The sequence below is a fragment of the Phocoena phocoena genome, chromosome 2, assembly GCF_963924675.1.
Source record: "Phocoena phocoena chromosome 2, mPhoPho1.1, whole genome shotgun sequence".
Lineage (NCBI taxonomy): Eukaryota > Metazoa > Chordata > Mammalia > Artiodactyla > Phocoenidae > Phocoena > Phocoena phocoena.
The window spans coordinates 165,217,579-165,243,426 of NC_089220.1; the positions used below are offsets into that span (position 1 = coordinate 165,217,579).

At 38.9% G+C, this 25,848-nt stretch overlaps 1 protein-coding gene across 3 annotated transcripts in view; it reads left to right on the plus strand.

Annotated features, from left to right (window-relative positions):
- Positions 1-269: 269 nt before the first annotated feature.
- The window catches only part of ARMC3 (armadillo repeat containing 3), a 95,519-nt gene continuing 69,940 nt past the window's right edge, over positions 270-25,848 (plus strand). For 2 of the 3 annotated variants that reach the window (XM_065871186.1, XM_065871187.1), the window contains exons 1-3: positions 3,839-3,886; positions 12,151-12,268; positions 19,091-19,216. In XM_065871186.1, coding sequence (XP_065727258.1) covers positions 3,839-3,886; positions 12,151-12,268; positions 19,091-19,216 — 292 coding nt within the window. Of the gene's footprint in view, positions 338-3,837; positions 3,887-12,150; positions 12,269-19,090; positions 19,217-25,848 lie in introns of those variants that run through there. The other variant, XM_065871188.1, reaches the window with a different exon arrangement.

The following is a 25,848-nucleotide window of genomic DNA, read 5'->3' on the forward strand; positions in this document are numbered from 1 at the left end:
CCTGCCTCCCGATTTACACTTGTCTCTAGGGCTGGCCCTCAACAACTGGAAGGAGAGGATTCCCAGTGTTTATACTGCCCCGAAGCCCGGTACTTAGGTACAGAGGGCCCACACGGTCTCCTCGGGTACTTACCTCTACTCGCGAAGGGGAAAGGAGCGCCTCGGGAAGCCGAGCGCGCGCTTCCACTGACGCGGCGCACGCGGGCGCGGATTGCGCAGGCGCGGCACGCTGTCGCCTAGCAACCAGGCACAACAGTGGACTAGAGTCGCGAGCTGGCTGCAGCCGGTGCAGTTGGCCAGGTCTGAGAAGCCGCTGCCCGGCGGGATCTACCTGCAGGTAAAGGCGGGAGGGCGGCTGCACCGCTACCCCTGCGGTTTGAAGAGAGGCCCAGGGTAGAGGCCCCAGCAGCCTTTGGGGAAGGAGACAGTGCCCCGCGTGTGGGGGGCATCTGGGGAAACTGAGGGAACACCTCGTAAGGACCGCTGGGTCCCTGCCTTACGCCCGCAGTGTTAGACTGTGGTCCCCGTGGATTTCATAAGCGTGCCGGCCGCCTCCTATTTAACAAAGAGGTGACAAAACTGAGGCCCAGAGTGAGGATCTGAGGGTCTAAGATTCCGTTACTTGACTCTGAGCAACTCAAAAAGTGGGCCCCCAATTGTTCTAGCCCTTCTCAAAATAAATCTCGTTAGAAAATGTTTAAGATCGCATAGGCTGAAAGTTCACAAAGAAGATCAATAAATTCGTGAAAAAATGTGACTCCTTTCCAATAACCAAGAAGATGCATATTCAAAGCAGATTTGTTTTCATGTCCAATGCCGTGAAGTTCATACCTTTTCACCTAGTAGTTATTTTACTACTAGGGATTTCTCCTAAAGAAACAGTTGCAGATGTGGATGAAAATTTTATTGTCTAAGGATGTTCATTTGCAGCCTTGTCCATAATTCCAGAAAATTGGAAACAAATGCTCAACAACAGGGGACTGGCTAGATGGTGGATTTTAAAATATTATTTTAAATGACATGCTGATCCACTAATGATGATTGAAGCAATAAATGGAGAATGAGATTTCATGAACTTGTCCATTAGTTTAAGAATTTAGTAAGAAAATGGTCCCAGGAAGGGAAGTTGAGAATAGCAGATAGAAATCCAGGTAAGATGGTAAAATCACTATAGAAAATACACAAAAAATGAGCTATATCCAAATAGTGCTGATCTCCCTGAACTTATTTCTGAGTGATTTTTTTAAAATTCCATATTCCCTTCCTTGTTTTCCAAATTCTCTGTAATGAAATGTTCTACCTTTATAAGTTAACAGTAGACACAGAATTATACACTTAAAAATAGTTAAAATGGTAAATTTTATGTGATGTATATTTTAGCACAATAAAAAAAATCAATGGGCAGGTGGTAAAACAGTCAAGGAAAACAGGTTTAGTTTGCTTCAAAAAGTCACAGATTTATTTTCTTAATTTGACGTCTCTGTAGCCTTAAAGGGAAATGAGTCTTTAAAGAATAAAATAAGGTAATTTAGTTGTATCACGTTGATTACAAATTATAAAAAAACCTTAGGGTCATCTCTGGGGTACACTGCCCCTGGACTATGTCAGCTGTGTATTTTCTCCCCTGTTAACTGTTATATCCAATATGGTAAAAAACAAAAAACAAAAAACAAAACCAGGGGCTTCCCTGGTGGTGCAGTGGTTGAGAGTCCGCCTGCCGATGCAAGGGACACGGGTTCGTGCACCGGTCCGGGAAGATCCCACATGCCACGGAGCGGCTGGGCCCGTGAGCCATGGCTGCTGAGCCTGCGCGTCCGGAGCCTGTGCTCCACAACGGGAGAGGCCACGACAGTGAGAGGCCCGCGTACCGCAAAAAAAACCCCAAAACCCCCCAAAACCCGAAATGCTTCCTACTTCACCATATTGCCGAGGGCCAGTTCTCTGTAATCCTGTATGTTTAGGCTACTCCAGCCTCTGTATTTTTCAGTGTGCAATTACTCTAAACCACTATCCTGAAATGGGAAAAATAAGTTCCTGAGTGAAAATCAGATGACTTCAAGTAACTTTCTATGAGTGTAATTTACTTGCTTCTTGAATGTTATTCATAAGGAATTCTTTTGTAAAGCAAAGGCTGCTATATCTTGGAATTGGTTATAAAGAGCTGTGAAATCTCTTTTTCCTAGAGAAATCATAGGTCAGATTTTCATCTGTCCAGAATAGTCTGTGTGTCTGCCTGAAACATTATAGGCACAAAGTCTGGGATCTGTGTGCTTTTCAAGTAACTGTGAAAGAAAGATATTTGGGGTCTGAAAAAAAGCATTTGGTCTAAAATATGAAAAGAAAATTCAAAAATATTAAGTGTTTTATTAATATTAAAATTACATTTGAAAACAATTTTCTTATTTTGCAAGAATTTCCAGGTGTACAAACTGATGAGTCATTTCAAAGGCAAAATTTCAAATCTTTTTTATGATGAAAATTATATTTAACAGGGGATGTGGGTGTATTTTAATGTTTTAACATATTAGGTATAGCATGAGGTAGTGCACAGCATAAGCTTGCCCAGGCCCTCAAGGATCTTGAAATTTATATGACTTCAAGTTAGGGACCTGGAATAGATGTCTTTCAGAAGTCACCATGAGTTTCTATGAACATGTGGCTTTTTAACTTATGTGATCAATTCTTGGAGTTGCTGTTGTCCCTTGGCAAGCCATCTGAACTAACCCCGACATTGTAGATTCTCTCCAAAGATTTCCTACTTTCCAAAATTTTCTTGAGACTATTGTAATTACCTTGAGACTAGAATATACCATCTGAGATTGCCCTAATACCAAACATAACCCCACAAACTCTCATTGGAGAAAACATGAAAGATTTCTAGGGTTATTTATTTATTTTTTGCGGTACGCGGGCCTCTCACTGTTGTGGCCTCTCCCGTTGTGGAGCACAGGCTCCGGATGCGCAGGCTCAGCGGCCATGGCTCACGGGCCTAGCTGCTCCACGGCATGTGGGATCTTCCCGGACCAGGGCACGAACACGTGTCCCCTGCATCGGCAGGCAGACTCTCAACCACTGCGCCACCAGGGAAGCCCTAGGGTTATTTTAACAGTCACCATCTTGGAAAGTTCTCTGTAGCCAGGTGGAGTTAGTAACCCCAATTTCCCTAGAATACATCTTTTGAGATTCTCAATTACTTTTTTATTGAGCTATGGAATACATTAGAGAAAACATTTTTTTATATGGGAAAATGACACAAATGTTCACTTGGTCTTGGTAGATCTTGGATATCATTCAGAAAACAATTATCCCCAGGAACAACAGAGTTAATAATTTTTATAAATGTCAAATGCCCAGTATGTACCAGACCCTGTTCTAGATGCTTGGGATAGATCAGTGCAAGAAAGCAGACAAAAATCCCTCCTTTTGTGGCAGAACATTCCTGCAGATCTCAAAAGTAATTTAGATTTAGTCTCCCAAGCCCTACACAAGTGAGCTATAAGCATGGCAAACCATTACCTGTTATGTAAGTAATATTTATGTCATTTATGTCATTAATGTATTCTCCTTCTTTCCAAACTGGAAGCCAGGACAAATGCCCAACAATCTTATCAATAAGTTCCTTTAAAATTGTGAAGTCTGGGATGTAGGTAACATATTTGTATATGTATTACACATATTTGTATATGTGCAATAATTTCTACATGTATTGCCTAGTTTCTTTTTAGGTAAAATTTAGAGGACGAAGTACATCTCCTCCTAGGAATGCAGGTAACTGAGAGATTTGTACATATACAATGTACAAATGACATTTTAACTATTTGTGGCATCTTTTTCCAGAATGGGTAAAAAGATAAAGAAGGAATCAGAGCCCCCTCCCAAGGATGTGGTAAGTTTCTGATTTGAATACTAGCAGCATGTTAACAACCAGTTTTAAAAATAAACTGTTGAAACAGTTTGGCATGTACCAGTATATACATGAGTGCACGGTGGCAGAAGTCCAAAGTCTGACTAATGATAAGATTAGTCAGAGAAATCTAACATTATGTAAACAAACATTTACAACATTGTCATTACTTGATTAGCACAATTAGAGAGTAATTATTAGCTTTTCCAGTATGTGGATGGCATGTTTATAAGCCTAGTTAATGAACAAATAGTTTTGGTTTGTTCTTTCAAATACTTTAAATTTACATTTGCCAGTCTCTCATTAATGTTAATTATCCAAATGAATTTTTAAAAATGACTGGAAGTTATGCTATAGCTATTAGGTATGTATGTGAGGTTGTCTTAAGATGACTATTTGGACATTAGAAGTCCTGTATTTTCCAATTCTATGGAGAGAAAAATCTGTGTTCATCACCTTTTTCTCTTTCCAGTGCTTGAATAATGCATTCCCCACAACACAAAACCTTGTCTCTCCCTTTTAAAAGCAGGGTTCAACAATGTCCAATAGGTTGGTCATTTGGGACAAGGTGATCTTAGAAGCTGTAAAATAATTTAAAGTGATCATGGTAAATAAGCATGGATCATACAAAAATTATTTCCATAGCAGTAGTGATTATAGAAGTAACAAAAATGTTTTATAATAAAAACTTAGTTAAATAAATTATTCCATTTTGATAAAATGATGTCACTGAATATTTGATAGCATGGGAATATGATCACAATATTTGAATTAAAAAGCTATGATATAAAGAGGAAAGAAATTGAGTTATTTGTAGTGAGGTGGATGGACCTAGAGTCTGTCATACAGAGTGAGGTAAGTCAGAAAGAGAATAACAAATACCGTATGCTAACGCATATATATGGACTCTAAAAAAATGGCACTGATGAACCTGGGGGTAGGGCAGGAATAAAGACGCAGACGTAGAGAATGCACTTGAGGACACGGGGTGGGGGAAGGGGAAGCTGGGATGAAGTGAGAGAGTAGCGCTGACATATATACACTACCAGATGTAAAATAGATAGCTAATGGGAAGCAGCCGCATAGCACAGGGAGATCAGCTCGGTGCTTTGTGACCACCTAGAGGGGTGGGATAGGGAAGGTGGGAGGGCGATGCAAGAGGGAGGGGATATGGGGATATATGTATACATATAGCTGATTCACCTTTTTGTACAGCAGAAACTAACACAACATTGTAAAGCAATTATACTCCAATAAAGATGTAGAAAAAGAACCCATCTGAAAAAAATGGAAACTCACCAATTTTTGGTTTCTGCTATGCTTACTGGGATACTGAGTTAATCAATTTATAAGAAACTACTATTTTTGAACTGTAGTTCTACAGAAAGTGGAGATACAGAATCTATTCTAATTACAAAAAAAAAAGCTATGATAAAAAATTAAAGCAGGGTTTTATTGTCTCTCTTTAAAGTTTATGAACTACTGATTATGTTAAAAATAGAAAATGTCCTCAATTTTCAATTTAAAAACTTATTTTGAAACAGACATTTGATGTGGTTGTCTTCAAATAAAATGAGAATGGGAAAAAATTGTGTATAGTCAAAAGACTCGCAGGATTTTACTGTTTGACAGAATCTGAAGTTAGTGCAGGAATCTTCCTAACAACACGGGAACATTGTGGTTACAAATGTGACCTCTGTCCCAGCTCTGCCTCTCATAAACTGTTATTTTGGTGAAGTTGCCAAATTTGGCCAAGTTATTTCAGCTTTTTTTTTAATCTCTTAAATGAGAATTGTCATGTCCAAGTCATTTTGGTTGTTCTATCGATTACAATGAGAGTATATGAAGTTCACAGTGCCTGGCACATAGAAAACACTCAATAAATAAGATCTGTTGCCTTTCGAATTCTTTAGATTCTGCTACACACACACACACACACACACACACACACACACACACACACACCTATATAACTTCTGTATGATCCTTCAGTGCAGCTGGAAACAGAGGCTACAGAAGACCTGTCTGCCCAGGTCTAGGAAAGCTTTGCAGAGAAGGTCACTGTGGTCTCCTGATATAGATCATCAGTCTGGCTGCTCTCCTTTGGACATACCCCTAAAATGTTCTAAATTCTCTTAATTTTTCACTGCATCTTATTTGCATTACCCTTCTTTTTGCTGCAAAATAGCATTATTGACATCCTATTACTACCAGAAAGTGGAGTCATGAACACAGTACTTGACGACAAACACTTTCTGATTAAAATTAGAATTAAGGAACTATTAAACAATAGATATATTTGTCTAATACACTCTCCATAATTTTATAATGCCTTGCTGGTGTTGTCCTCTGTACTCCAGTCCTTGAGGAGCACAATCAAGGACTGAGAAACAATTCCGATCCTCAAGTTAACAAAAATCTAGCTTTTGCTTCCTTGGGTCACAGCAGTCTTGAGGGCAGCCAAAGGCATGTGTAACAGTGACCGTTGCTCTCTGACAATCCCAAGGATCCTTCCATCCTTCCCCTACTCTGATTTTATGTTAATAAAGCTGATAGAGTAGTATTAAAGTATCTAACTGCTGTTCTGTCTTATAAATTCTAATACCTCAAAACACTATAGCACAGTTTAAACTATCTGAACTTGGAATTTGTTCCGAGGTATACCTCTTCAAAGTCTGTGAAAGGTTTGTTGTACAAATTAGAAATAAAAACCAGATTTAAAAGAGGGATATATAAGTGCTTGAAAAAATAAACTTTTCTGTGTCAAGTCATGGCAATTTGCTTCTTATATATCTCCTAAAACATTGTTTCCAAAGATTTTTATTTTTATTAGTCTTTCATCTACTGGTTAAAATGGGTAACGGGGACAGAAAAAAAAGAGTTTGGTGATAAGGTTAAAACAAAATGCTCCCTTTGCTTTTGTTAGTATTCTCATTGTCAAAGCATACACTAATGTGTGCATTTATGGTTTATTATTCTCTGTTTCTTCTCATAAAGGAGAACACTAGCTAAGAAGATGCCTAAATGGGGGGAAGCTATGGCTTGAATAACCAACACAACTATACTATGCTTTCCCAAATCATTTCCCAGTCTGGCTGAAAGGCTGTTTGTGATGCTTTAACAAAAGGCAGACTTTTTCTGTGGACTGATTGCACGAAAGAATTATTAACAGAAACAACGTTAGTAGGCAATGTTTGGTATAAGGCATGATATTCGGTAACTGAGTATGGGCTCCAGGGTTATACTGTCAGAGTCTGAATCCTCACCTCATCATCCACCATCTGTGATCTGGAGCAAATCTCCTAACCTTGGTATTCCCCAATGAGGATGTAATCATGTCCACTGCATACCCACTCACAGCAGTGGGGCAAGGTTAGAGAAGTAAAAGATGCTTAGAACAGTGCCAGGCATTAGATAAGAACTTGGTAAATGTAATTATTAATGATGTAGTTGAGGGTGCTGTCCATCATTGTACAAAACTGTTGAAGTTTGCGTGAACTGTCCAAGGAGGCAGGGGTATCAGCTGTGAAAGCCCATCCGGCCACTGAAGTTCCCAGAGGCCTAGAGCACAGCCATCACAATTCATGGCCAGGTCTTCGAGTTTAAGAGCACGGAAATTTTATTCTCTTATGTTTCAGAGGCAGTTGAACTTTAGTGGGTAAATCCACAGTATTTAAACTCACAAGAGACTATGATTTGGCCTTGGAATCTTAGTGGTTAAGTATCAAGTCAACTGAACGTTTATGTTAATGGGTCAACGCCTTCCTGCTAGGTGCATACAGGGAACCAGCATGGTGGCTGTTGAATCAGAGGAACGAGCAATAGTGGAAACTGCTCCCTCACCTGGGCAACCAAACCCAGTTCCCTGGAAGAGTGGGATGTCCCCAGGGTCTTGTTTTTCTGGACCCTTTTCATCAGCCTCAGAACTCAACCTTTAACTCTGTCATAGACTGCCAAAACTGCCATAGACTTTTTTTCTAGAAATGAAGCCTCTTAGGGACTTTATTTTCCTATCTTTCTCCCTCATCACAGATGTATGTATAAATAACGTACATATACAAAACTGTATGAATAAATATCGGCTTGCTCACCTTGCTCTAAAGATTTGCTATTTTGATTCAGGTTGTAAAGCAAATGAAAGGCCATTTTAGCGGTTTTCATTTTAACCTTTACCCTTTTGCAGATTTTAAGTGATGTCTAGAGAGTCTGTACTAAAAGTCCATGCTCGAGTGGTGCAGTCTACTTCTGTTTATCTGTCTCCCTTTTCCTGTGCAATTGGCTTCTCGTGATCGGAGACCACTGACTTGGTAAACACATTCCAACAGAAATCAAAAAGCCTTTTATTTGCACTTACCGGCAGCATAAAAATCACAACTCATGATTCATCTCTTTTCACTGAGTTCAGCTTTATAATTGTATGTTCCTTTAGACTTGTGCTGTCTATGTATACAGTAGCCACTGGCCACATGTGGTTATTTACATTTAAAATAACTAAAATTGTATTAATTAAAATCGACAATAAAAAATAAAAGGAAAAATTCAGTTCCTCAGTCTCATCAGTTACACTCCGAGTGCTCAGGAGCCACATGGGGCCTGTGCCTGCCGCACTGGACAACGCAGGATCGGAACATTTCATCGCAGTTCTGTTGGGCAGCCTTATCCTAAATAGTCTTATTTCCTTAACAGAGGTAGAAAAGCATCTCTACAAGTCTATGGCTTCTCTAATTGACTGGGTTTAAAACTCAAAGCTTAGCCAAAACGCTTCCCCTTTCTTTCATTCTCTTTGTAAATCATTTTAGTTCATCATTTATTCAGTACAGAGCACGAAATTATAATTTCACAACCAGCTTGTTGGTGACTGACTATGAGTTCTTCATGGGAAAGCAGATGGAATCTGTAATTATAGCACAGGATTATATATTTAGTCATGGGGCATTCTGTTATAGCTATCATTTTATTCTCGGCGCCCTTTTCAATAAAAAATTACTATAATGCCGCAGGCTCTGTAGGAGAAACACATGTCATGCCAAGTTTCTCCACTGTCTGCCAAACACTGGTATTTCTCCTCCTTTGACAGCCCTTACAGTGGTAACTCTCACGGTCTCAAAGTTCCTCTTAAGCTTCTTGTAACCCCCATCACCTTTTTCTTAAGGATGACCAGAAGATATGGCAAAATACTGAAGCGTTTTCTGAACCACTGAAGGAGCATTAAAAGATATTTAAATGTATTTCTACCTACCCTGCTCCTTTGAGAATTGTAGCCATTCTATGAAGATCACGAGAAATCTATGCTTCAACATAGTTTTTTCATTCACGTGCTAGTAAAATCAGCTTTAAAAATACTGAAATATCAGACGTCTCTGAAGTGGAAGTTCTAAAATGGAAGGAAAGGTAACCAGCCAGGATGCTAGGGAAACTGACTTAAGTGGAAAAGGTGATCTAAGGCTTTGATTCTCAAGGGTTTGGTGGTGGGTTGGGGGCCTTACAAGGGTAGAATGGTGACTGTGGACTCTCTCCCTGTAGAATGCACACCAAAAGTTCTGCACATAATTTCAGAGAGACAAGCTGTCCCTGGAGCCCACTCATGGCTCCGTGAACCTCAGATTTGGAATCTTCTTTTCTGGCATCAACAGACAGTACAACAGTTAAGGCACTTCAAGGCCACAAATATAAAAAAAGAAGTTTCCAGAGGCACTTTAATATATTTCTTTGTAGACATTTATTGAGGATTTCCATATATTGGGTATTGTTCTAGGTAGTGGAGATAGAGAAATAACATAATCTTTTGTCTGAAGAAAGTCATTCATTTACTGGACAAATATTGAGTACATACCATATGCCAAGTATTCCTTTACATCCTGGGCATACAGATCAGGCCTCAAGGCAACTTACATTCTAGTGGTGGAAACAGTCAATTAACAAATAATGTAATTCAGGTAATGATAAGATCAATGAAATTTTACCTGAGTTTTGTTGAAAAAATCTAGAATTTTAATTCCAAATCATTATTAACTTTTTTTCCTTATTATGTCGTCATTACTTCAGAAATCCCTTCTTAAGAATTACACTGTGATTCAGACCATCATTATCATCCAGTTTAAATATCAATTTATCAATTTATTGATCCACCACTACTGTGTTTATATTTTGTCCTCCCCAATCTTGGCTTAAGTATTTGCCAAGTAATTTGTTTACGTGTACAGTTGATATACTTGTTGAGTTTGTGAATGCCTGAACATGTCTTTTTCACGTATGAATGATAACTTAGCAAGGTATAAATTTCTAGAGTCACAATCCTTTCCTCTGAACTCTGTTGATTATCCTCAATAGAGGGCTGGTGAAGGGAAGGTCTAGGTCACTTGCTGAGGCCTCATCTTTCCTTATTTTTCAGTAATATTCTGCTTCCTATTACATATTTTCTATTCAGTCAAACTCCTATTTTATCCACCATAAATGCAGCATTCATTCCCATTTTAAACCTTCCTGGTGTCATTTTTCCCATTTGAATATCCTTCCTCCTTATCTCAGCCTACCCCATTGTATCCATTCTTCAAATCACATCTAAAATTCTACCACCACCGCAGACCTTTCTCCATTTATCCCAGTTCAAATTAATTCCCCCTTCCGCATCACAACATTTATTGTCTCTGCCATATGTTTTTGTACTTCATAGTATCCTAGAATTTTACATCTAGAAGAGATCTGAGAGATATAATCCAACTCCCTAATTTTTCAGATTAAAAAAGATGCGGTTAGTGAGCTAGTGATGACTCCAAGTGCTCTGGCATTCTGGGGCTACCCTTTAATGCCTATCTAAGATGTTTCTCAAGCCTCAATCACCGGGTACTTTTAATAGTTCTTCCTTAAAATTTCTCTGGATTTCCAGGCCCTTATGCTCTCCTGGTCAGCATTGCAGACAGCATCCTAGCCATTGCTCTAGGCTCTTCTAGAGGCCATTTTTTCTCACTGGTTCATGTCACTGGAACCCGTAAGTGCAGCAAGCCTGGTGCATATGGCAGACTTTTACTGATGATTTGTCTCCCAAAGAGTCTAAGAGGCTTGAGGCTTTGATAACTCTTTCAGCTTCTAGTACAGAGCTAGACATGCACAAACAACAGCTTCAATTTGGATGTTAGATAATGCTGTCCTAAAATCCAACAGCCATTTTCCCTCTAAGAGGTATTTTTATCCCAGCCACGTCCTTTCGGGTCATTGCTTACTGCCATCTTCTCTATCTTTACTCTTTTAACCTCACACAGTTATATCTCCTTATTCAGAATAATCTATCTCTCCATCCTCTACCCAAAACTGAACATCAATTTTTGCTATGTCTCAAAACACATTAAGATGTCCATTTAGAAAGGGCCAACACAAAGAACCAGGTAAAGCTTTGAAATTCAATTTTTTTTTCCTTTAACATAAGCAGAACCTCCTCCTCCATGGTCTCTGGAAATGGAAGAAAAATAGTGTAATAATTTGTTTTCTCCTTGACCAAACAAAACCCACGGGGGTCATGCATTTGTTATTGTTCATTTCAGCTCCACATGAATTCTCAAGATCTCACAGCAAGATACAGGACTTCTTAAGAGTCCTATACTTTTTCTTTATACTATATTACCTTTTCCCCTGTTCCAGATTTTATCCAGTTTTACATTTTGTGATATGCTGTTATCTTTTGCTTTTTAGTTATTTCACATATGTAATTCCTGCTTTTCAAGAGAGAGTGTAGTGGTTAGAAAGCAAGTACTGATCACTGAGACTGTCAGGGCATCGAATACATACAGGTTCTCAAGGATTCTTGTGTATTGGCTAAGAACTATACTAATATATGTTATTTAATGAGCATCTATTATGTGCCAGACAATGTGCTAAGTGCTTTACATACATGATCCCTAATCCGCTCCTTAATCCTTTGCAATAGGTATTATTATACGCGTTATTCAGAGAAGGAAACTGAAATTCTAACAGCTTAAGTAACTAGTTTGGTTCCCCATGGCTAAAATGAGAGACTACACCTGCCGGATTCCAAAATACTTTGCTCTTCCCTCCATACTCCAGGAATTCCAAAGCCGCCAATGTTGACAACTGTGATAGTTTTTAAATAAAAATTTTACAGTGCACTTTGTGGGCAGTGACCACATCCTTTTTGTAAGACTATGCTCTCTTTAAGTTTCAACACACCACTCATGTTTTATGTGCTTTTAAAGCTTGTATGTGGCTCTGATATTTTTCTCTTTGAATTTCAGTTTGATCCCTTAACAATTGAAAGCAAAAAAGCAGCAACCGTGGTGTTAATGCTTAATTCTCCAGAAGAAGAAATTTTGGCTAAAGCATGTGAAGCCATTTATAGATTTGCTTTAAAAGGTTTGGATGTTTTTCAGTTTATCTTTCTATTTCATTAGTTTCTTAAAAATACTTGCTACATAATGGGCACTTTTCTCCCCAGTCTTACTTCCTGTCTGATGAATTCTTTCAGACAATCAGAATATCATTTAATGCATCACCTGAAAGTAATATATCTCCCTACGTGCCTAACCCAGTCTTAAGGAGCAATTTAGTCAATGGGTAGAAGAGTCATTTTGAAGGCTTTATTGCAGTTTAAAAAACTGTAAATGTCACAGGAGCTGAAAGAGCTCCTAAGGATCAAGGCTGGAATAATTTGAGCAACAAAATAAACAAAGTATTGGATTTATAGCCCTATAATTTATATTAAAGAAGAAAATAAATATCCATAAGTCTATACAGACAAATAAATGATTGAATAAGTAAATAAATGGGAGAGAAAAGACAAATCTCCAATGCAGAAGGATCCCAATTTATGCAGATACTCTGCCCTTGAGGAGGTGGGATGCAACTTCTATTCTTTAGGGGCTGTGCATAGTGACATTTTTCCAAAGAGTGCAAGATGGACACAGGGGAAAAGAGTAAGTTTGTAGCAGAGAAACCTGACAAACACTTCCTCTGTCAGGTGATCGAAATCAACATCAACAGAGATAAGTCATTTGATAATAAATGCCCTTGACATGACATAATGAAAATGGCACTTCTATGTTATTTTCCCCAAAACCTATAGCCCCAGTCTAAATATGATTTTTTTAAAAAATAAAACAAATTCCAATTCAGGGACATACTCCAATTACCTAACCAGTACTCTCAAAACTGTCATAGCTATCAAAAACAAGGAAAGTCTGAGAAACTCTCACAGCCAACAGGAGCTAAGGACACACAGTGACTAAATGTCATGGGGGATCCTGGATAGGATGCTGGAACAGAAAAAGAAAAACTAACAGTAAGGAAATCTGAATAAACTGTGGAATTTCATTAGTAATAACATATCATTATTGGTTCATTAACTGCATCAAATGTCCCTACTAATGTAAAATAACAGGGGAAACTGGGTGTGGGACACATGAGAAGTATCTGTATTATCTTTGAAATTTTTCTGTAAAACTAAAACTGTTGTAAAATATAAAGTTTACTAAAATGTTGTAAATGTTACAAATTAGATTCTGTTGAAAACTTGTTCATAGAGGATTTACAAACATAAGAGATAGTTACATTTTAGTTCATTCCAAGTGGTGATAAAATCAGACTTTTATTATACTGTGTAACATTGAAATTGGAAATATTTGAAGAGTTTAGTGTAGCTTGGTATTTTTAACAAAACCTTTTAAAACTAAAATGGGAGCAATTTGATTTTAAAGAAATGGTACTTTAAAACATTGTTTGGACCGCCTGGAGGGGTGGGATAGGGAGGGTGGGAGGGAGGGAGACACAAGAGGGAAGAGATATGGGAACATATGTATATGTATAACTGATTCACTTTGTTATAAAGCAGAAACTAACACACCATTGTAAAGCAATTATACCCCAATAAAGATGTTAAAAAAAAAAAAACATTGTTTGGGGGACTTACATGAGAGAACAACAAATCATTCAATTAGCAAATGGTAAAATACTCACCTGGCTAGTCATCACCATCACCTCACTCTAGTCATCTTGGGAATTCTGACAAAAACCAGAGTGGTTCTGGAAGGTATGGTTCATAAGTAGATTGTGTAGAATACTGGGTCAAATTTCAGGGAGATATTGGATCATGCATCTATAGCACAGAGTCATCGCATGTCATCTCTTTTTATATTGTAAGTCTGATGTTCAGTACTAGCAGTATTTTCTGAAATATTTTCTTAAGTTAAATGATGGGACTTTGCCTTCTTGCCAAGATGAAGTAAGGGGCCAGATTTAACCTCCTTACCAGAACAAGTAAGAAAACAGAAAAATATATGAAATAAGAGTTGGCAACACACTGAATATCAGGCCATTGAGAAACAGGAAACAAAGGAAATTAGCCCTCTGATTGCCCCAGCCTATTGATTTCAGAGAGTTTCCAGGCCATAGCCCAGGAAGGGGTAACCTGTGCAGAGCCTGGTGGACTCTCTGAGTTGAGACGATAGACCTGAAAATCCAGGAAGATGAAGGCAGCAAGTTTTCAGGACAGAGTAACAGAGAGGAAAGAGTTGCACAGAGAGAGAACTCAGGAGGTCTGTAAAGGCTCCCACTCAAGTGTTCAGCTTGATCCACATGTGTATGTGTGGGGACTACTTGAAGTCAGACAAAGCACCCAACAGGATCAGAGGTAACAGTGCCTAGTGCTCACACAGGGTCAGAAGTAGTGCCTGTTCGCATCAGCCAGACTGCAAAACCTCAAGATTCATGGAGAACTGTGCAAGTACACAGAAGGGTCTTGCCTCAATAGTTAGAAACAATTAGGCCTAGATTGAGCCCTGTTCTAGTACTATCAAATAAATATTTTAAAAGCAAACCTGAAAGGATCAAACTTTCTCCAGATAACTGTGTCCCAGAACAAACTTCAAGGTAACAACAATATCCATTGCCCAACTAGGTAAAATTCACTATGTCTGGCACCCAGTAAAAAATTACCACGTGTAAAGCAATTATACCCCAATAAAGATGTTTAAAAAAAAAAAAAAAAAAAAATTACCACGTGTGACAAAAAGCAGGAAAATGCAATGCATAATGAGGATATAATTCAATTTGTAAATCAAAACTGACCCAATGTATGTGTAACTTGAGTCTCTGAATAAAGGAGTGAGGAACAGAATAAGTATTTCAGAAAATAATGGTTAAAATTTCCCCCAATTTGATGAAAACTCGAAGCCCCCAGATCCAAGAAGCTTAACGAAACTGAAGCACAATGAATATGAAGAGAACTACAAGGCACATTATAATCAAATTTCTTGAAAAGACTGATAAAGAGAAAATCTTAAAAGCATCCAGAGGAAAAAAATGTTACATTCAGGGTGACAAAAATAAGGATGACAACAGATTTATTATCACAAATGATGCAAGCAAGAAGTCAGTGGAGCAATATCTTTAAACTGAATCACTTTTCTGTGCACCTGAAACTAACACAACATTGTAAATCAACTATATTACAGTAAAAGTTAAAGAAAAAAAAAGTACCGGAAAAAACCCCAAAACTTTCAACCTAGATTTCTACACCCTTCAAAAATATCTTTCAAAAACATAAGTGAAATAAAGTCTTTTTCAAACATTCAAAAACTGAAATAGTTCGTTGCAAGCAGACCCACAGTACTAATTATATTAAGTAGGTCCTTTAGGCAGAAAGAAAATGGCACCAGATGGAAATATGGATCTACACAAAAGAATAAATATAGAACACTATAAATGGTAACATATAAGGGTTTTTTTGCTTATTATTTAAATCACTTAAAAAGCAAATTGGTTATTTTAAACAAAACTAATAATCATATATTGTGTAGTCTGAAACATGTAAAAGTAAGATATATGACAACAGAACCAAGGTAGAAAGGTGAAAAATGGAAGTATACTATTGTAAGTGTACTATATGTGAAGTAGTATACTACCACTTGAAAGAAGACTGTGCTAAGACATACACTACAGACCCTAATGCAACCACAAAAATAACAAAGCAATGATATCAAATAAGCCAACAAAGGAACAAAATGGAATCATAAAAAATTCAATTCATACAAAGAAGGCAGAAATGAAGAAAAGAAAAACAACAATGAAACACATAAGAAATAAGTAACAAGATGGTATATTTAAACCTAACCACATCAATAATCAAATTAAATGTAAATGGTCTGGATACATCAATTAACAGGGAGAGAGTGTTTTATTAGAAAAAAAGCAAGACCAAACTGCATGATGCCTTCAAGAAATGCACTTAGAATATAATGACACAAATAACTTGAAAGTAAAAGGATGAAAAAGGATATCCTATGCTAGCACTAATCAAAAGAAAGCTGAAGTAGCTATATTAATATCACAAAAATAGACAAAAAAAGGAGTGGTACCAGAGATAAACATGGCCATCTTATAATAATAATAAAGGGGTCAATTAATCAAGGTGCTATGAAAAATCCTAAACAATTAGTGTACTTAATATCAGACTTTCAGATTACATGAAGCTAGAAATGCAAGGAGAAATAGACATCTACAATTATAGCTGAGGATTTTGATACTCTTCTCTCAATAAGTGAAAGAACCAGTAGACAGTAAATCTGTAAGGATATAGAAGATTTGAACAGCAATATAAATTAATTTAACCTAATTTATATTTATAGAACACTCCAAGAACAGCAGCACTTTTCAAGTGCATACATTTATCAAAATGGATTATATTCTGGGCCATAAAACAAGCTTTAATAAATTTAAAAGAATTCCAGTCATACAAAATATATGCTATTCCACATTAGAATTAAATTAAAAATCAATAACACAAAGAACTCTGGGCAATCACTAAATAGTCGGAAAGCAAATAACACACTTCTAAATAACCTGCGAGTCGGGGCTTCCGTGGTGGCGCAGTGGTTGAGAATCCGCCTGCCAATGCAGGGTACATGAGTTCGATCCCTGGTCCGGGAAGATCCCACATGCTGTGGAGCAACTAAGCCTGAGCGCCACAACTACTGAGCCTGTGCTCTAGAGCCCGTGAGCCACAACTACTGAGCCTGCATGCCACAACTACTAAAGCCCGCATGCCTAGAGCCCGTGCTCCACAACGAGAGAAGCCACCGCAATGAGAAGCCCGTGCGCTGCAATGAAGAGTAAACCGCGCTCACTGCGACTAGAGAAAGCCCGCGTGCAGCAACGAAGACCCAACACAGCCAAAAATAAATAAATTTTTAAAAATAATAATAATTAATAAATAACCTGTGAGTGAAAGTAGAAATCAGAAGGAAAATCCAAATTAAAAATGAAAACACAGCATATAAAAACTTGTAGGATGCTACTAAAAGAGTATTTGAGAGAAATTTATTGCACCAAGTGCCTGTTAGAAAACAAGAACATCTCTCAAGTCAATGACCTGAGCTTCCACTTTAAGAAAATAGAAAAACAAGAGCTAATTAAACCCAGGCATCAGTAATAAGGATATAATATATACCTGAGCAAAAATCAATGAAACAGAAAACAGAAAAACAGTGGACAAAAGCAGTGAAATGAAAATGTCTAGCCAGATTGATAAGTAAAAAGAGAGAAGACAAATTATTGATATGAGGAATAAGAGCATCACTATAGCTCCTATAGATATTAAAAGGATAATCTAAATGTTATGAACAATTTAATGCCAATAAATTCTACAACTTAGATGAATTGGGCAAATTCATTTTAAGACACAAACTCTCAAAGCTCATTAAAGAAAAATAGATAGCCTGAATAGCCCCTTATCTATTACAAAAATGGAAATTTGTAATTTAAAAATCTCACAAAGAATATTTTAGGTCCAGATGTTGTCACTGCTGAACTCTGCCATACTATTATGGAAGAAATAATACCAATTATACACAAACTCTTTTAGAAAATTGAAAAAGATGGAATATTTCTCTATTGATTCTATGAAGCCACCATTTATTTAAGTATCCTAAAATTTATCCTTAAATTAAAATTTATTTGGGACTTCCCTGGCGGTCCAGTGGTTAAGACTCCGTTCTTCCAATGTAGGGGGCGAGGGTTCCATCCCTGATCAGGGAACTAAGATCCCACATGCTGCGTGGCGCAGCAAAAAAAAAAAAAAAATTTATTTGACAAAATATTTTCATCTAAGAAATTCACTTTTAGAACCCCAATAAAATGCAAACATTATGGAAGGTTTGAGAAGGACGTTTGTAATAGTCAATAATGCATATTTCAGCATATTCTTATCAAGTGACAGATTTAATCATTTAGATACAGGGCAGTTCCACAGGCTATAGGAAGGTACAAGTCTGTGTTCAGAGAACTGAGTTATCAGAATGAACCTATAACTTCAAGTATAAAATATTTTAATTTTATAAGAAAACTGAGGCAAAAATGTTTAAAAGACTTTATTTTATTCAAATTAATTTTGAAAATGAAATATGCATTTTCATAGCTGGTGAAATTGAAAAGCTGAAGTTAATCAGGACCTAAATATTATTCCAGACTTTGCAGAATGATATCCCACTTATTGGGGTAGGGATAAACTGCTTTTACAGTTAGGCCAGATGCTGGCCTTCACTGACCTTCTGGTTCTGGGGCTTCTTGCCACAGCTAAGGAATCCCAGTAACCCCGGTGGCTCCGCTTTGTGTGTGTGCCTCCATGCTGGCTGCAAGCAAACCCACTGGGTGAAAAATGAGCACCCTAAACTCCACCACACTTGAATTTGAAGAGGGGACTCTGTGTGTTAATTTTTATAATTAATTATGCAAGTAAGTATTATTGAGTTTCCATTACATGCCTGGCACTGTGTTAGGCACGATGTTATAAGAGAACAGAAAGGGTAGCTGTCTTCATGGAAAGTTAAGTAACAGGGGTGTAAGCGAACAATGCACGGAGATCGTTGAGTGGTATGAAGGAAATAAAGCAGCATAAAGAGATATCAGAAAGACTGGGATGTAGTGATGACATTAGGTAGGGTGATCAGAAGAGACCCCTCAGGAGGTTTAGTGTGAGCTAAGAACCAAACGAGGAAGCCAGCTTTGTAAACATCCAGGGAAGGGAGAGTAGCAAGTCCAGGATACCTGAGCTCTAAGGTTTATTCTGAGAGAAATACGGGTGGAAGCAGAGGAATGTGAAAGACAAATAAGATATTGGAATGACACAAAGAACTTTGATGAGATTGCTATCCATGTCTGATTTTATTTTACCTGTGATGTCAGGTGAAGAAAATAAAGCAACCCTCCTTGAACTTGGAGCTGTGGAACCGTTAACTAAGCTGCTCAACCACGAAGACAAAATTGTGAGAAGAAACGCTACTATGATATTTGGAATTCTGGCTTCTAATAGTAAGTATCTGCTTTTAAAACTAATCAAATAATCTCACATGATGCATTATACTTTTAAATTTAACCTTAAGGGACTCGTTTTAATTTTATTTAAGCTGACTTTAATGTCAACAAGAAAGTTAAATAAGTGTAATGTGCAACAAATGTATGATTTCATATTTTAAGTGATATTTTTAAATATAAAAATATGTGCACATATATCCATGGAAAAACTCTCAGAGTTGGTGATGTAGTATATTCCAGTCTTACAAGTTAGAACAATCATTGTCTCTTAAAATTAAAATAGTTTTTTTCTTGAGTTAGGATAATGTAATTTGAATGTCTGCCTGTGTAAGTTACACTTCATGTGTATTTCATTGTAACAAGCCCAGAGTAAAAAGTTTTGATACACTTATTTTTTGAAGCTGCAAGCTATATTTTGCCAAACATAAATTTAGATATGTATTTACTCCTTAAATCAGACCTATTACTTGCTTTACTATTTTCACATATTTAATATGGTGGAATAACAGTATTACTTAAAATATGCTGTCACTTCTATTAGAATATCAGTTTGACTAAAACCATGCAATGCAGGCAGTCCCTGACTAGTGAACAGGACGTGTTTTCCGTTTGTAAGTCATTTTCATGTTATGGTGGTAGATTTTCGAGTTGGACAACAAAACCTTGTTATTTATAATAAAAAATGACTTTCTTGGTGGAGACTGAATTCTGTCATGAAACTTGGGCTCATAGGAATAAACATGTCTCTATCATGGCACGTGGCTAAAATCATCCTACCTTCTCCTTTTTACCATGGTCTCAGCAAACACACAAGCACAGATTCCTCCTTCAGCTTCCTGCACTGTCCCAGCTCACATACCCTGGACCCTCTGTGATGCAATGGGGGCCCCTCATTCCATGGTGTCCAGCAGGGACTGTGGCCTTGGTGTCTTCAGAGACAGTTATGAGTGGAGGAAGGGGGAAGGGAGGGGAAGGAGAGCCTTCTCTGGCATCTGTCCCATCACAGCCTCAGCTGCGGAGACCACGTGAACAGTACCTGCAGTGTTATGGGGTTGGCGGGGGCACTTTGCAGTTAGTGGAAGGGTTTCTGGTGGAAACTCCAGGGGCTCTAGCAGTGGCTATGCTACAAAGCAGGGGCTCTGGGAGTATTTGCGGGAACGACAGCAGGATGAGGACAGTCAGTGGGCAGTGGATATTCCACCAATGTAGATTACGATAACATTAGTCAACACTTACAAAGTACTTACAATGTGCCAGGCACTGTCGTACATAGTATTTATATATTAAATCACTTAATGAGGTTGGTGCTATTATTTCCTTTACATATGAGGTGACTGAGGCACAGAGAAGTTAAAATGAAGTAGTAATCATTCGTATTGTGGAGCCTTCATAAATCTGTCTCTGGGGTTGTCTGTAGACTAATTCTGCCATATTGAATGTGCCATATAGAATTATTTATAACCAAAACAGGGAAAATATTTAAATTTGTTCCGTTTTATTCTGCATGCATACCACAGAGTTTGAAAACCAAAGGTGCTTTGTAACACCCCATGTGCAACTCCTTATTTTATTTATTTTAATTAATTAATTTATTTTTGGCTGTGTTGGGTCTTCGTTGCTGCACGCAGGCTTTCTCTAGTTGTGGCGAGCGTGGGCTATTCTTTGTTGCGGTGCACGTGCTTCTCATTGCGGTGGCTTCTCTTGTTGCAGAGCACGGGCTCTAGGTGCATGGGCTTCAGTAGCTGTGGCATGCGGACTCAGTAGTTGTGGCTCGCAGGCTCTGGAGCGCAGGCTCAGTAGTGGTGGCGCACGGGCTTGGTTGCTCTGCGGCATGTGGGATCTTCCCAGACCAGGGCTCGAACCCGTGTCCCCAGCATGGGCAGGTGGATTCTTAACCACTGCACCACCAGAGAAGTCAAACTCTTTTTTTTTTTTTTTTTTTTTTTTGCGGTACGCGGGCCTCTCACTGTTGTGGCCTCTCCCATTGTAGAGCACAGGCTCCGGACGTGCAGGCTCAGCGGCCATGGCTCACGGGCACAGCAGCTCCGCAGCATGTGGGATCTTCCCGGACCGGGGCACGAACCCGTGTCCCCTGCATCGGCAGGCGGACTCTCAACCACTGTGCCACCAGAGAAGCCCCAACTCCTTAAACATAAGAAAGATCCCTCGAAGGATTGGGTTCCTTGCCCAAAGTAATGCAGGTGGCTAGTAGCAGAACTGAGATGAGAGCTAAATTACAACTTTACTCTCTGACTCATAGTTCAGTAGACGTACTGTTCACTAAATCTTTTACAATCCTTAACACTAGTGTCCATGCTAAGTCAGATTCTCCTTCTAAATGATTTAGAAAGGAGAGTTATAATTTCCTGTTTACATTTGTATTTTCAATTTAATATCTAGGTCTCTGTGGTTTTTTCCCTTTTTATGTTAATTTCTGTTATTCATTTTATTTTGTATTTTCATCTTCTAATATATACGAGTTTATCATCTGTGAAACCCTACAATTTGTTTGCAAATTTTTCTAAGTAGGTTTTTAAGTTGAATTTCATGAGTTTCTAAAGGAGTCTGTGGCCCCCAAATGTAAAGAATACTGTTACATTTGGGTGCTAAGTGAGATGGCTCCCTTAGACCTGTCAAACCACAGTCTGTAAGCTGGCTGGCTGGGCTGTAACCAGCTCTAGAACCAGTGCAGTCTGTAACTGCAAAGCTTAACCATGGAAAGAGCTTTGCTGTCTTCAAGGTCTCCCTTGAGTGCCTGGGTCTCAAGTATACTGCATGAACTTATAAGGACCTTCTTTTGATTCTGTGAAGTGGGTGAAAAAAGTCAAACCATTATTGGGATTAACTTACCTGATTTTCTACTTGAACTATCTGATGACATGGATAAAACACATGGCATCCTCAACTGCTTGCAGAGCTCCTTTTTTGGTAAGAGAGCCAATACAATAGCTAGTGCTTCACTTTTTATACATGTCCGAGGAAACTTGGAATAAAAAATAAGCAACAAGTCTTTTGACCTAAATGCAAAGTCATGTTTCCAGACTAGTATGTAAATAAATGCACCTCTGAACCTGCATGGTTAAATCATCATATTTGGACAGTCTTAAAATAACTGATGCTTCTTCAGAAATTTGTATTTTCATACGGTTTTCCACCACTATGCTCATAGTGGATGAACCAACAGAATGTTCCAACATTCCAGGTGCTAAAGGACTGCTATGAGAACCATCATTTCCCTTTTGCAGTTGCAAATAAATTTTTTTTTTTTCTAGAGTGATTGAGCTATGTGTTTGTGCCATGCCTGGGTCATTCAAGATAGGAATTTAAATTACTTTGTTAAACCTTTTTATCAAACAGGAGCTGCTGGGGCTTCCCTGGTGGCGCAGTGGTTGAGAGTCCGCCTGCCGATGCAGGGGACACGGGTTCGTGTCCCAGTCCGGGAGGATCCCACATGCCGTGGAGCGGCTGGGCTCTCTCAACAGTGAGAGGCCCGTGTACCACACACACACAAAAAAAAACAGAAGCTGCTATCTTCTTTCACCTTCCAGTTTGTATTTAGTTCAATGAGGCCATACAACAGAGACTCATTTAATGAAGAGGGTTCAGCTAAAGAGAGAGTTCATTAGGATCCTCGTGAGGAGAAGTAGCCTTGGAAGCCCAGACATTACATTACTTAAGGCAGCAGTCCCCAACCTTTTGGCACCAGGGACCAGTTTCGTGGAAGACAGTCTTTCCACAGACCGGGTTGGGGGGCTGGCGGGGCGGTCAGGCGATGGTTTGGGGATGATTCAAGTGCATTACATTTACTGTGCACTTTATTTCTATTATTATTACATTGTAATAGATAATGAAATAATCATACAACTCACCATAATGCTGTCAGGAGGCAGAGCTCAGGCGGTAATGTGAATGATGGGAGCGGCCGTAAATACAGATGAAGCTTCGCTCACCCTCCTCTCACCTCCTGCTGTGCAGCCCAGTTCCTAACAGGCCACGGATCAGTACCGTTCTGTGGCCCGGGGATTGGAAACGCCTGATTAAGGCAATCTGAAGAGCTTGCCATCTTAGGAAAAGGTTGATGTAAAAGAGTATACAAGGGCTTCCCTGGTGGCGCAGTGGTTGAGAGTTCGCCTGCCGATGCAGGGGACGTGGGTTCGTGCCCAGGTCCGGGAAGATCCCACATGCCGCGGAGCGGCTGGGCCCGTGAGCCATGGCTGCTGAGCCTGAGCGTCCGGAGCCTGTGCTCTGTAACGGGAGAGGCCACAACAGTGAGAGGCCCGTATACCGCAAAAAAAAAAAAAAAAAAAAAAGAGTATACAAGATCAAGAGTAAATTAGGTGGTCAATATTATGCAACAAAAAAATTGTAAATAAGAATTAATCCAAGAGCATGGGATATCTTTCCTTTTTTTTTTTTTTTTTTTTGCGGTACACGGGCCTCTCACCGCTGTGGCCTCTCCCATTGTGGAGCACAGGCTCCGGACATGCAGGCTCAGCAGCCATGGCTCACAGGCCCTGCCGCTCCACAGTATGTGGGATCTTCCTGGACTGGGGCACGAACCCGCGTCCCCTGCATCGGCAGGCGGACCCTCAACCACTGCACCACCAGGGAAGCCCCATTTCTTTTTTTAAAATTTATTTATTTTATTTATTTTGGGGGTTATCGTTGCTGCACGCAGCCTTTCTCTCTAGTTGCGGCAAGCAGGGGCTACTCTTCGTTGTGCGCAGGCTTTTCTCGTTGCAGTGGCTTCTCTTGTTGTGAAGCATGGGCTCTAGGAGCATGGGCATCAGTAGTTGTGGCATGCAGGCTCAACAGTTGTGGCACACGGGCTTAGTTGCTCCACGGCATGTGGGATCTTCCCGGAGCAGGGATCGAACCCGTGTCCCCTGCATTGGCAGGAGGATTCTTAACCACTGAGCGACCAGGAAAGTCTCTCCATTTCTTTGAATCATCTTCAGTTTCTTTTATTAGTGTTTTATAGTTCTCAGCATATAAGTCTTTCACCTCCTTGGTCAAGTTTATTCCTAAGTACTTTATTTTTTGGATGCGATTTTAAAATGGATTTTTTTTTTACATTCCCTTTCTAATATTTCATTCTTCATGTAAAGAAATGCAACAATTTCTGTATGTTAATCTTGTATCCTGCTACCTTGCTGAATTCACTTATCGCTTAATTCTAGTAGTTTTTTGTGTGGAGTCTTAGAGATTATCATACTAAGGGAAGTAATTCAGAAAGAGAAAGACAAATATCATATGACTCCACTTACATGAGGAATCTAAAATATGACACAAATGAACTTATCTATGAAACAGAAACACACTCCCAGACATAGAGAACAGTCTTGTGGGGACGGGAGTGGGAGAGGGATGGACTGAGAGTTTGGGATTAGCAGACGCAGACTATTATGTATAGAATGGCTAAACAACAAGGTCCAACTGTATAGCACAGGGAACTGTATTCAATATCTTGTAATAAACCATAAACCATAATGGAAAAAAATACGTATGTGTAACTGAATCACTTTGCTGTGCAGCAGAAACAAACATAACGTTGTAAGTCAACTATACTTCAATAAAATAACTTTTTTAAAAAAGGAATGCATTTAAAACAGATGGCATGGGAACTACAATCCTGAAGCTGTGGAACAAAAACCACATTCACAGAAAGATAGACAAGATGAAAAGGCAGAGGGCTATGTACCAGATGAAGGAACAAGATAAAACCCCAGAAAAACATCTAAATGAAGTGGAGATAGGCAACCTTCCAGAAAAAGAATTCAGAATAATGATAGTGAACATGATCCAGGACCTCGGAAAAAGAATGGAGGAAAAGATCGAGAAGATGCAAGAAATGTTTAACACAGACCTAGAGGAATTAAAGAACAAACAGAGATGAACAATACAATAATTGAAATGAAAACTACACTAGAAGGAATCAATAGCAGAATAACTGAGGCAGAAGAACAGATAAGTGACCCGGAAGACAGAATGGTGGAATTCACTGATGCGGAACACAATAAAGAAAAAAGAATGAAAAGAGATGAAGACAGCCTAAAAGACCTCTGGGACAACATTAAATGCAACAACATTCCCATTGTAGGGGTCCCAGAAGGAGAAGAGAGAGAGAAAGGACCCAAGAAAATATTGGAAGAGATTATAGTCGAAAACTTCCCTAACAGGGGAAGGGAAATAGCCACCCAAGTCCAGGAAGCTCAGCGAGTCCCAGACAGGATGAACCCAAGGAGAAACATGCCGAGACATGAATCAAATTGGCAAAAATTAAAGACAAAGTAAAATTATTGAAAGCAGCAAGAGAAAAATGACAACTAACATACAAGGGAACTCCCATCAGGTTAACAGCTGATTTCTCAGCAGAAACTCTACAAGCCAGAAGGGAGTGGCATGATATACTTAAAGTGATGAAAGGGAAGAACCTACAACCAAGATTACTCTACCTGGCAAGGATCTCATTCAGATTCGACGGAGAAATCAAAAGCCTTACAGACAAGCAAAAGCTAAGAGAATTCAGCACCACCAAACCATCTCTACAACAAATGCTAAAAGAACTTCTCTAAGTGGGAAACACAAGAGAAGAAAAGGACCTACAAAAACAAACCCAAAACGATTAA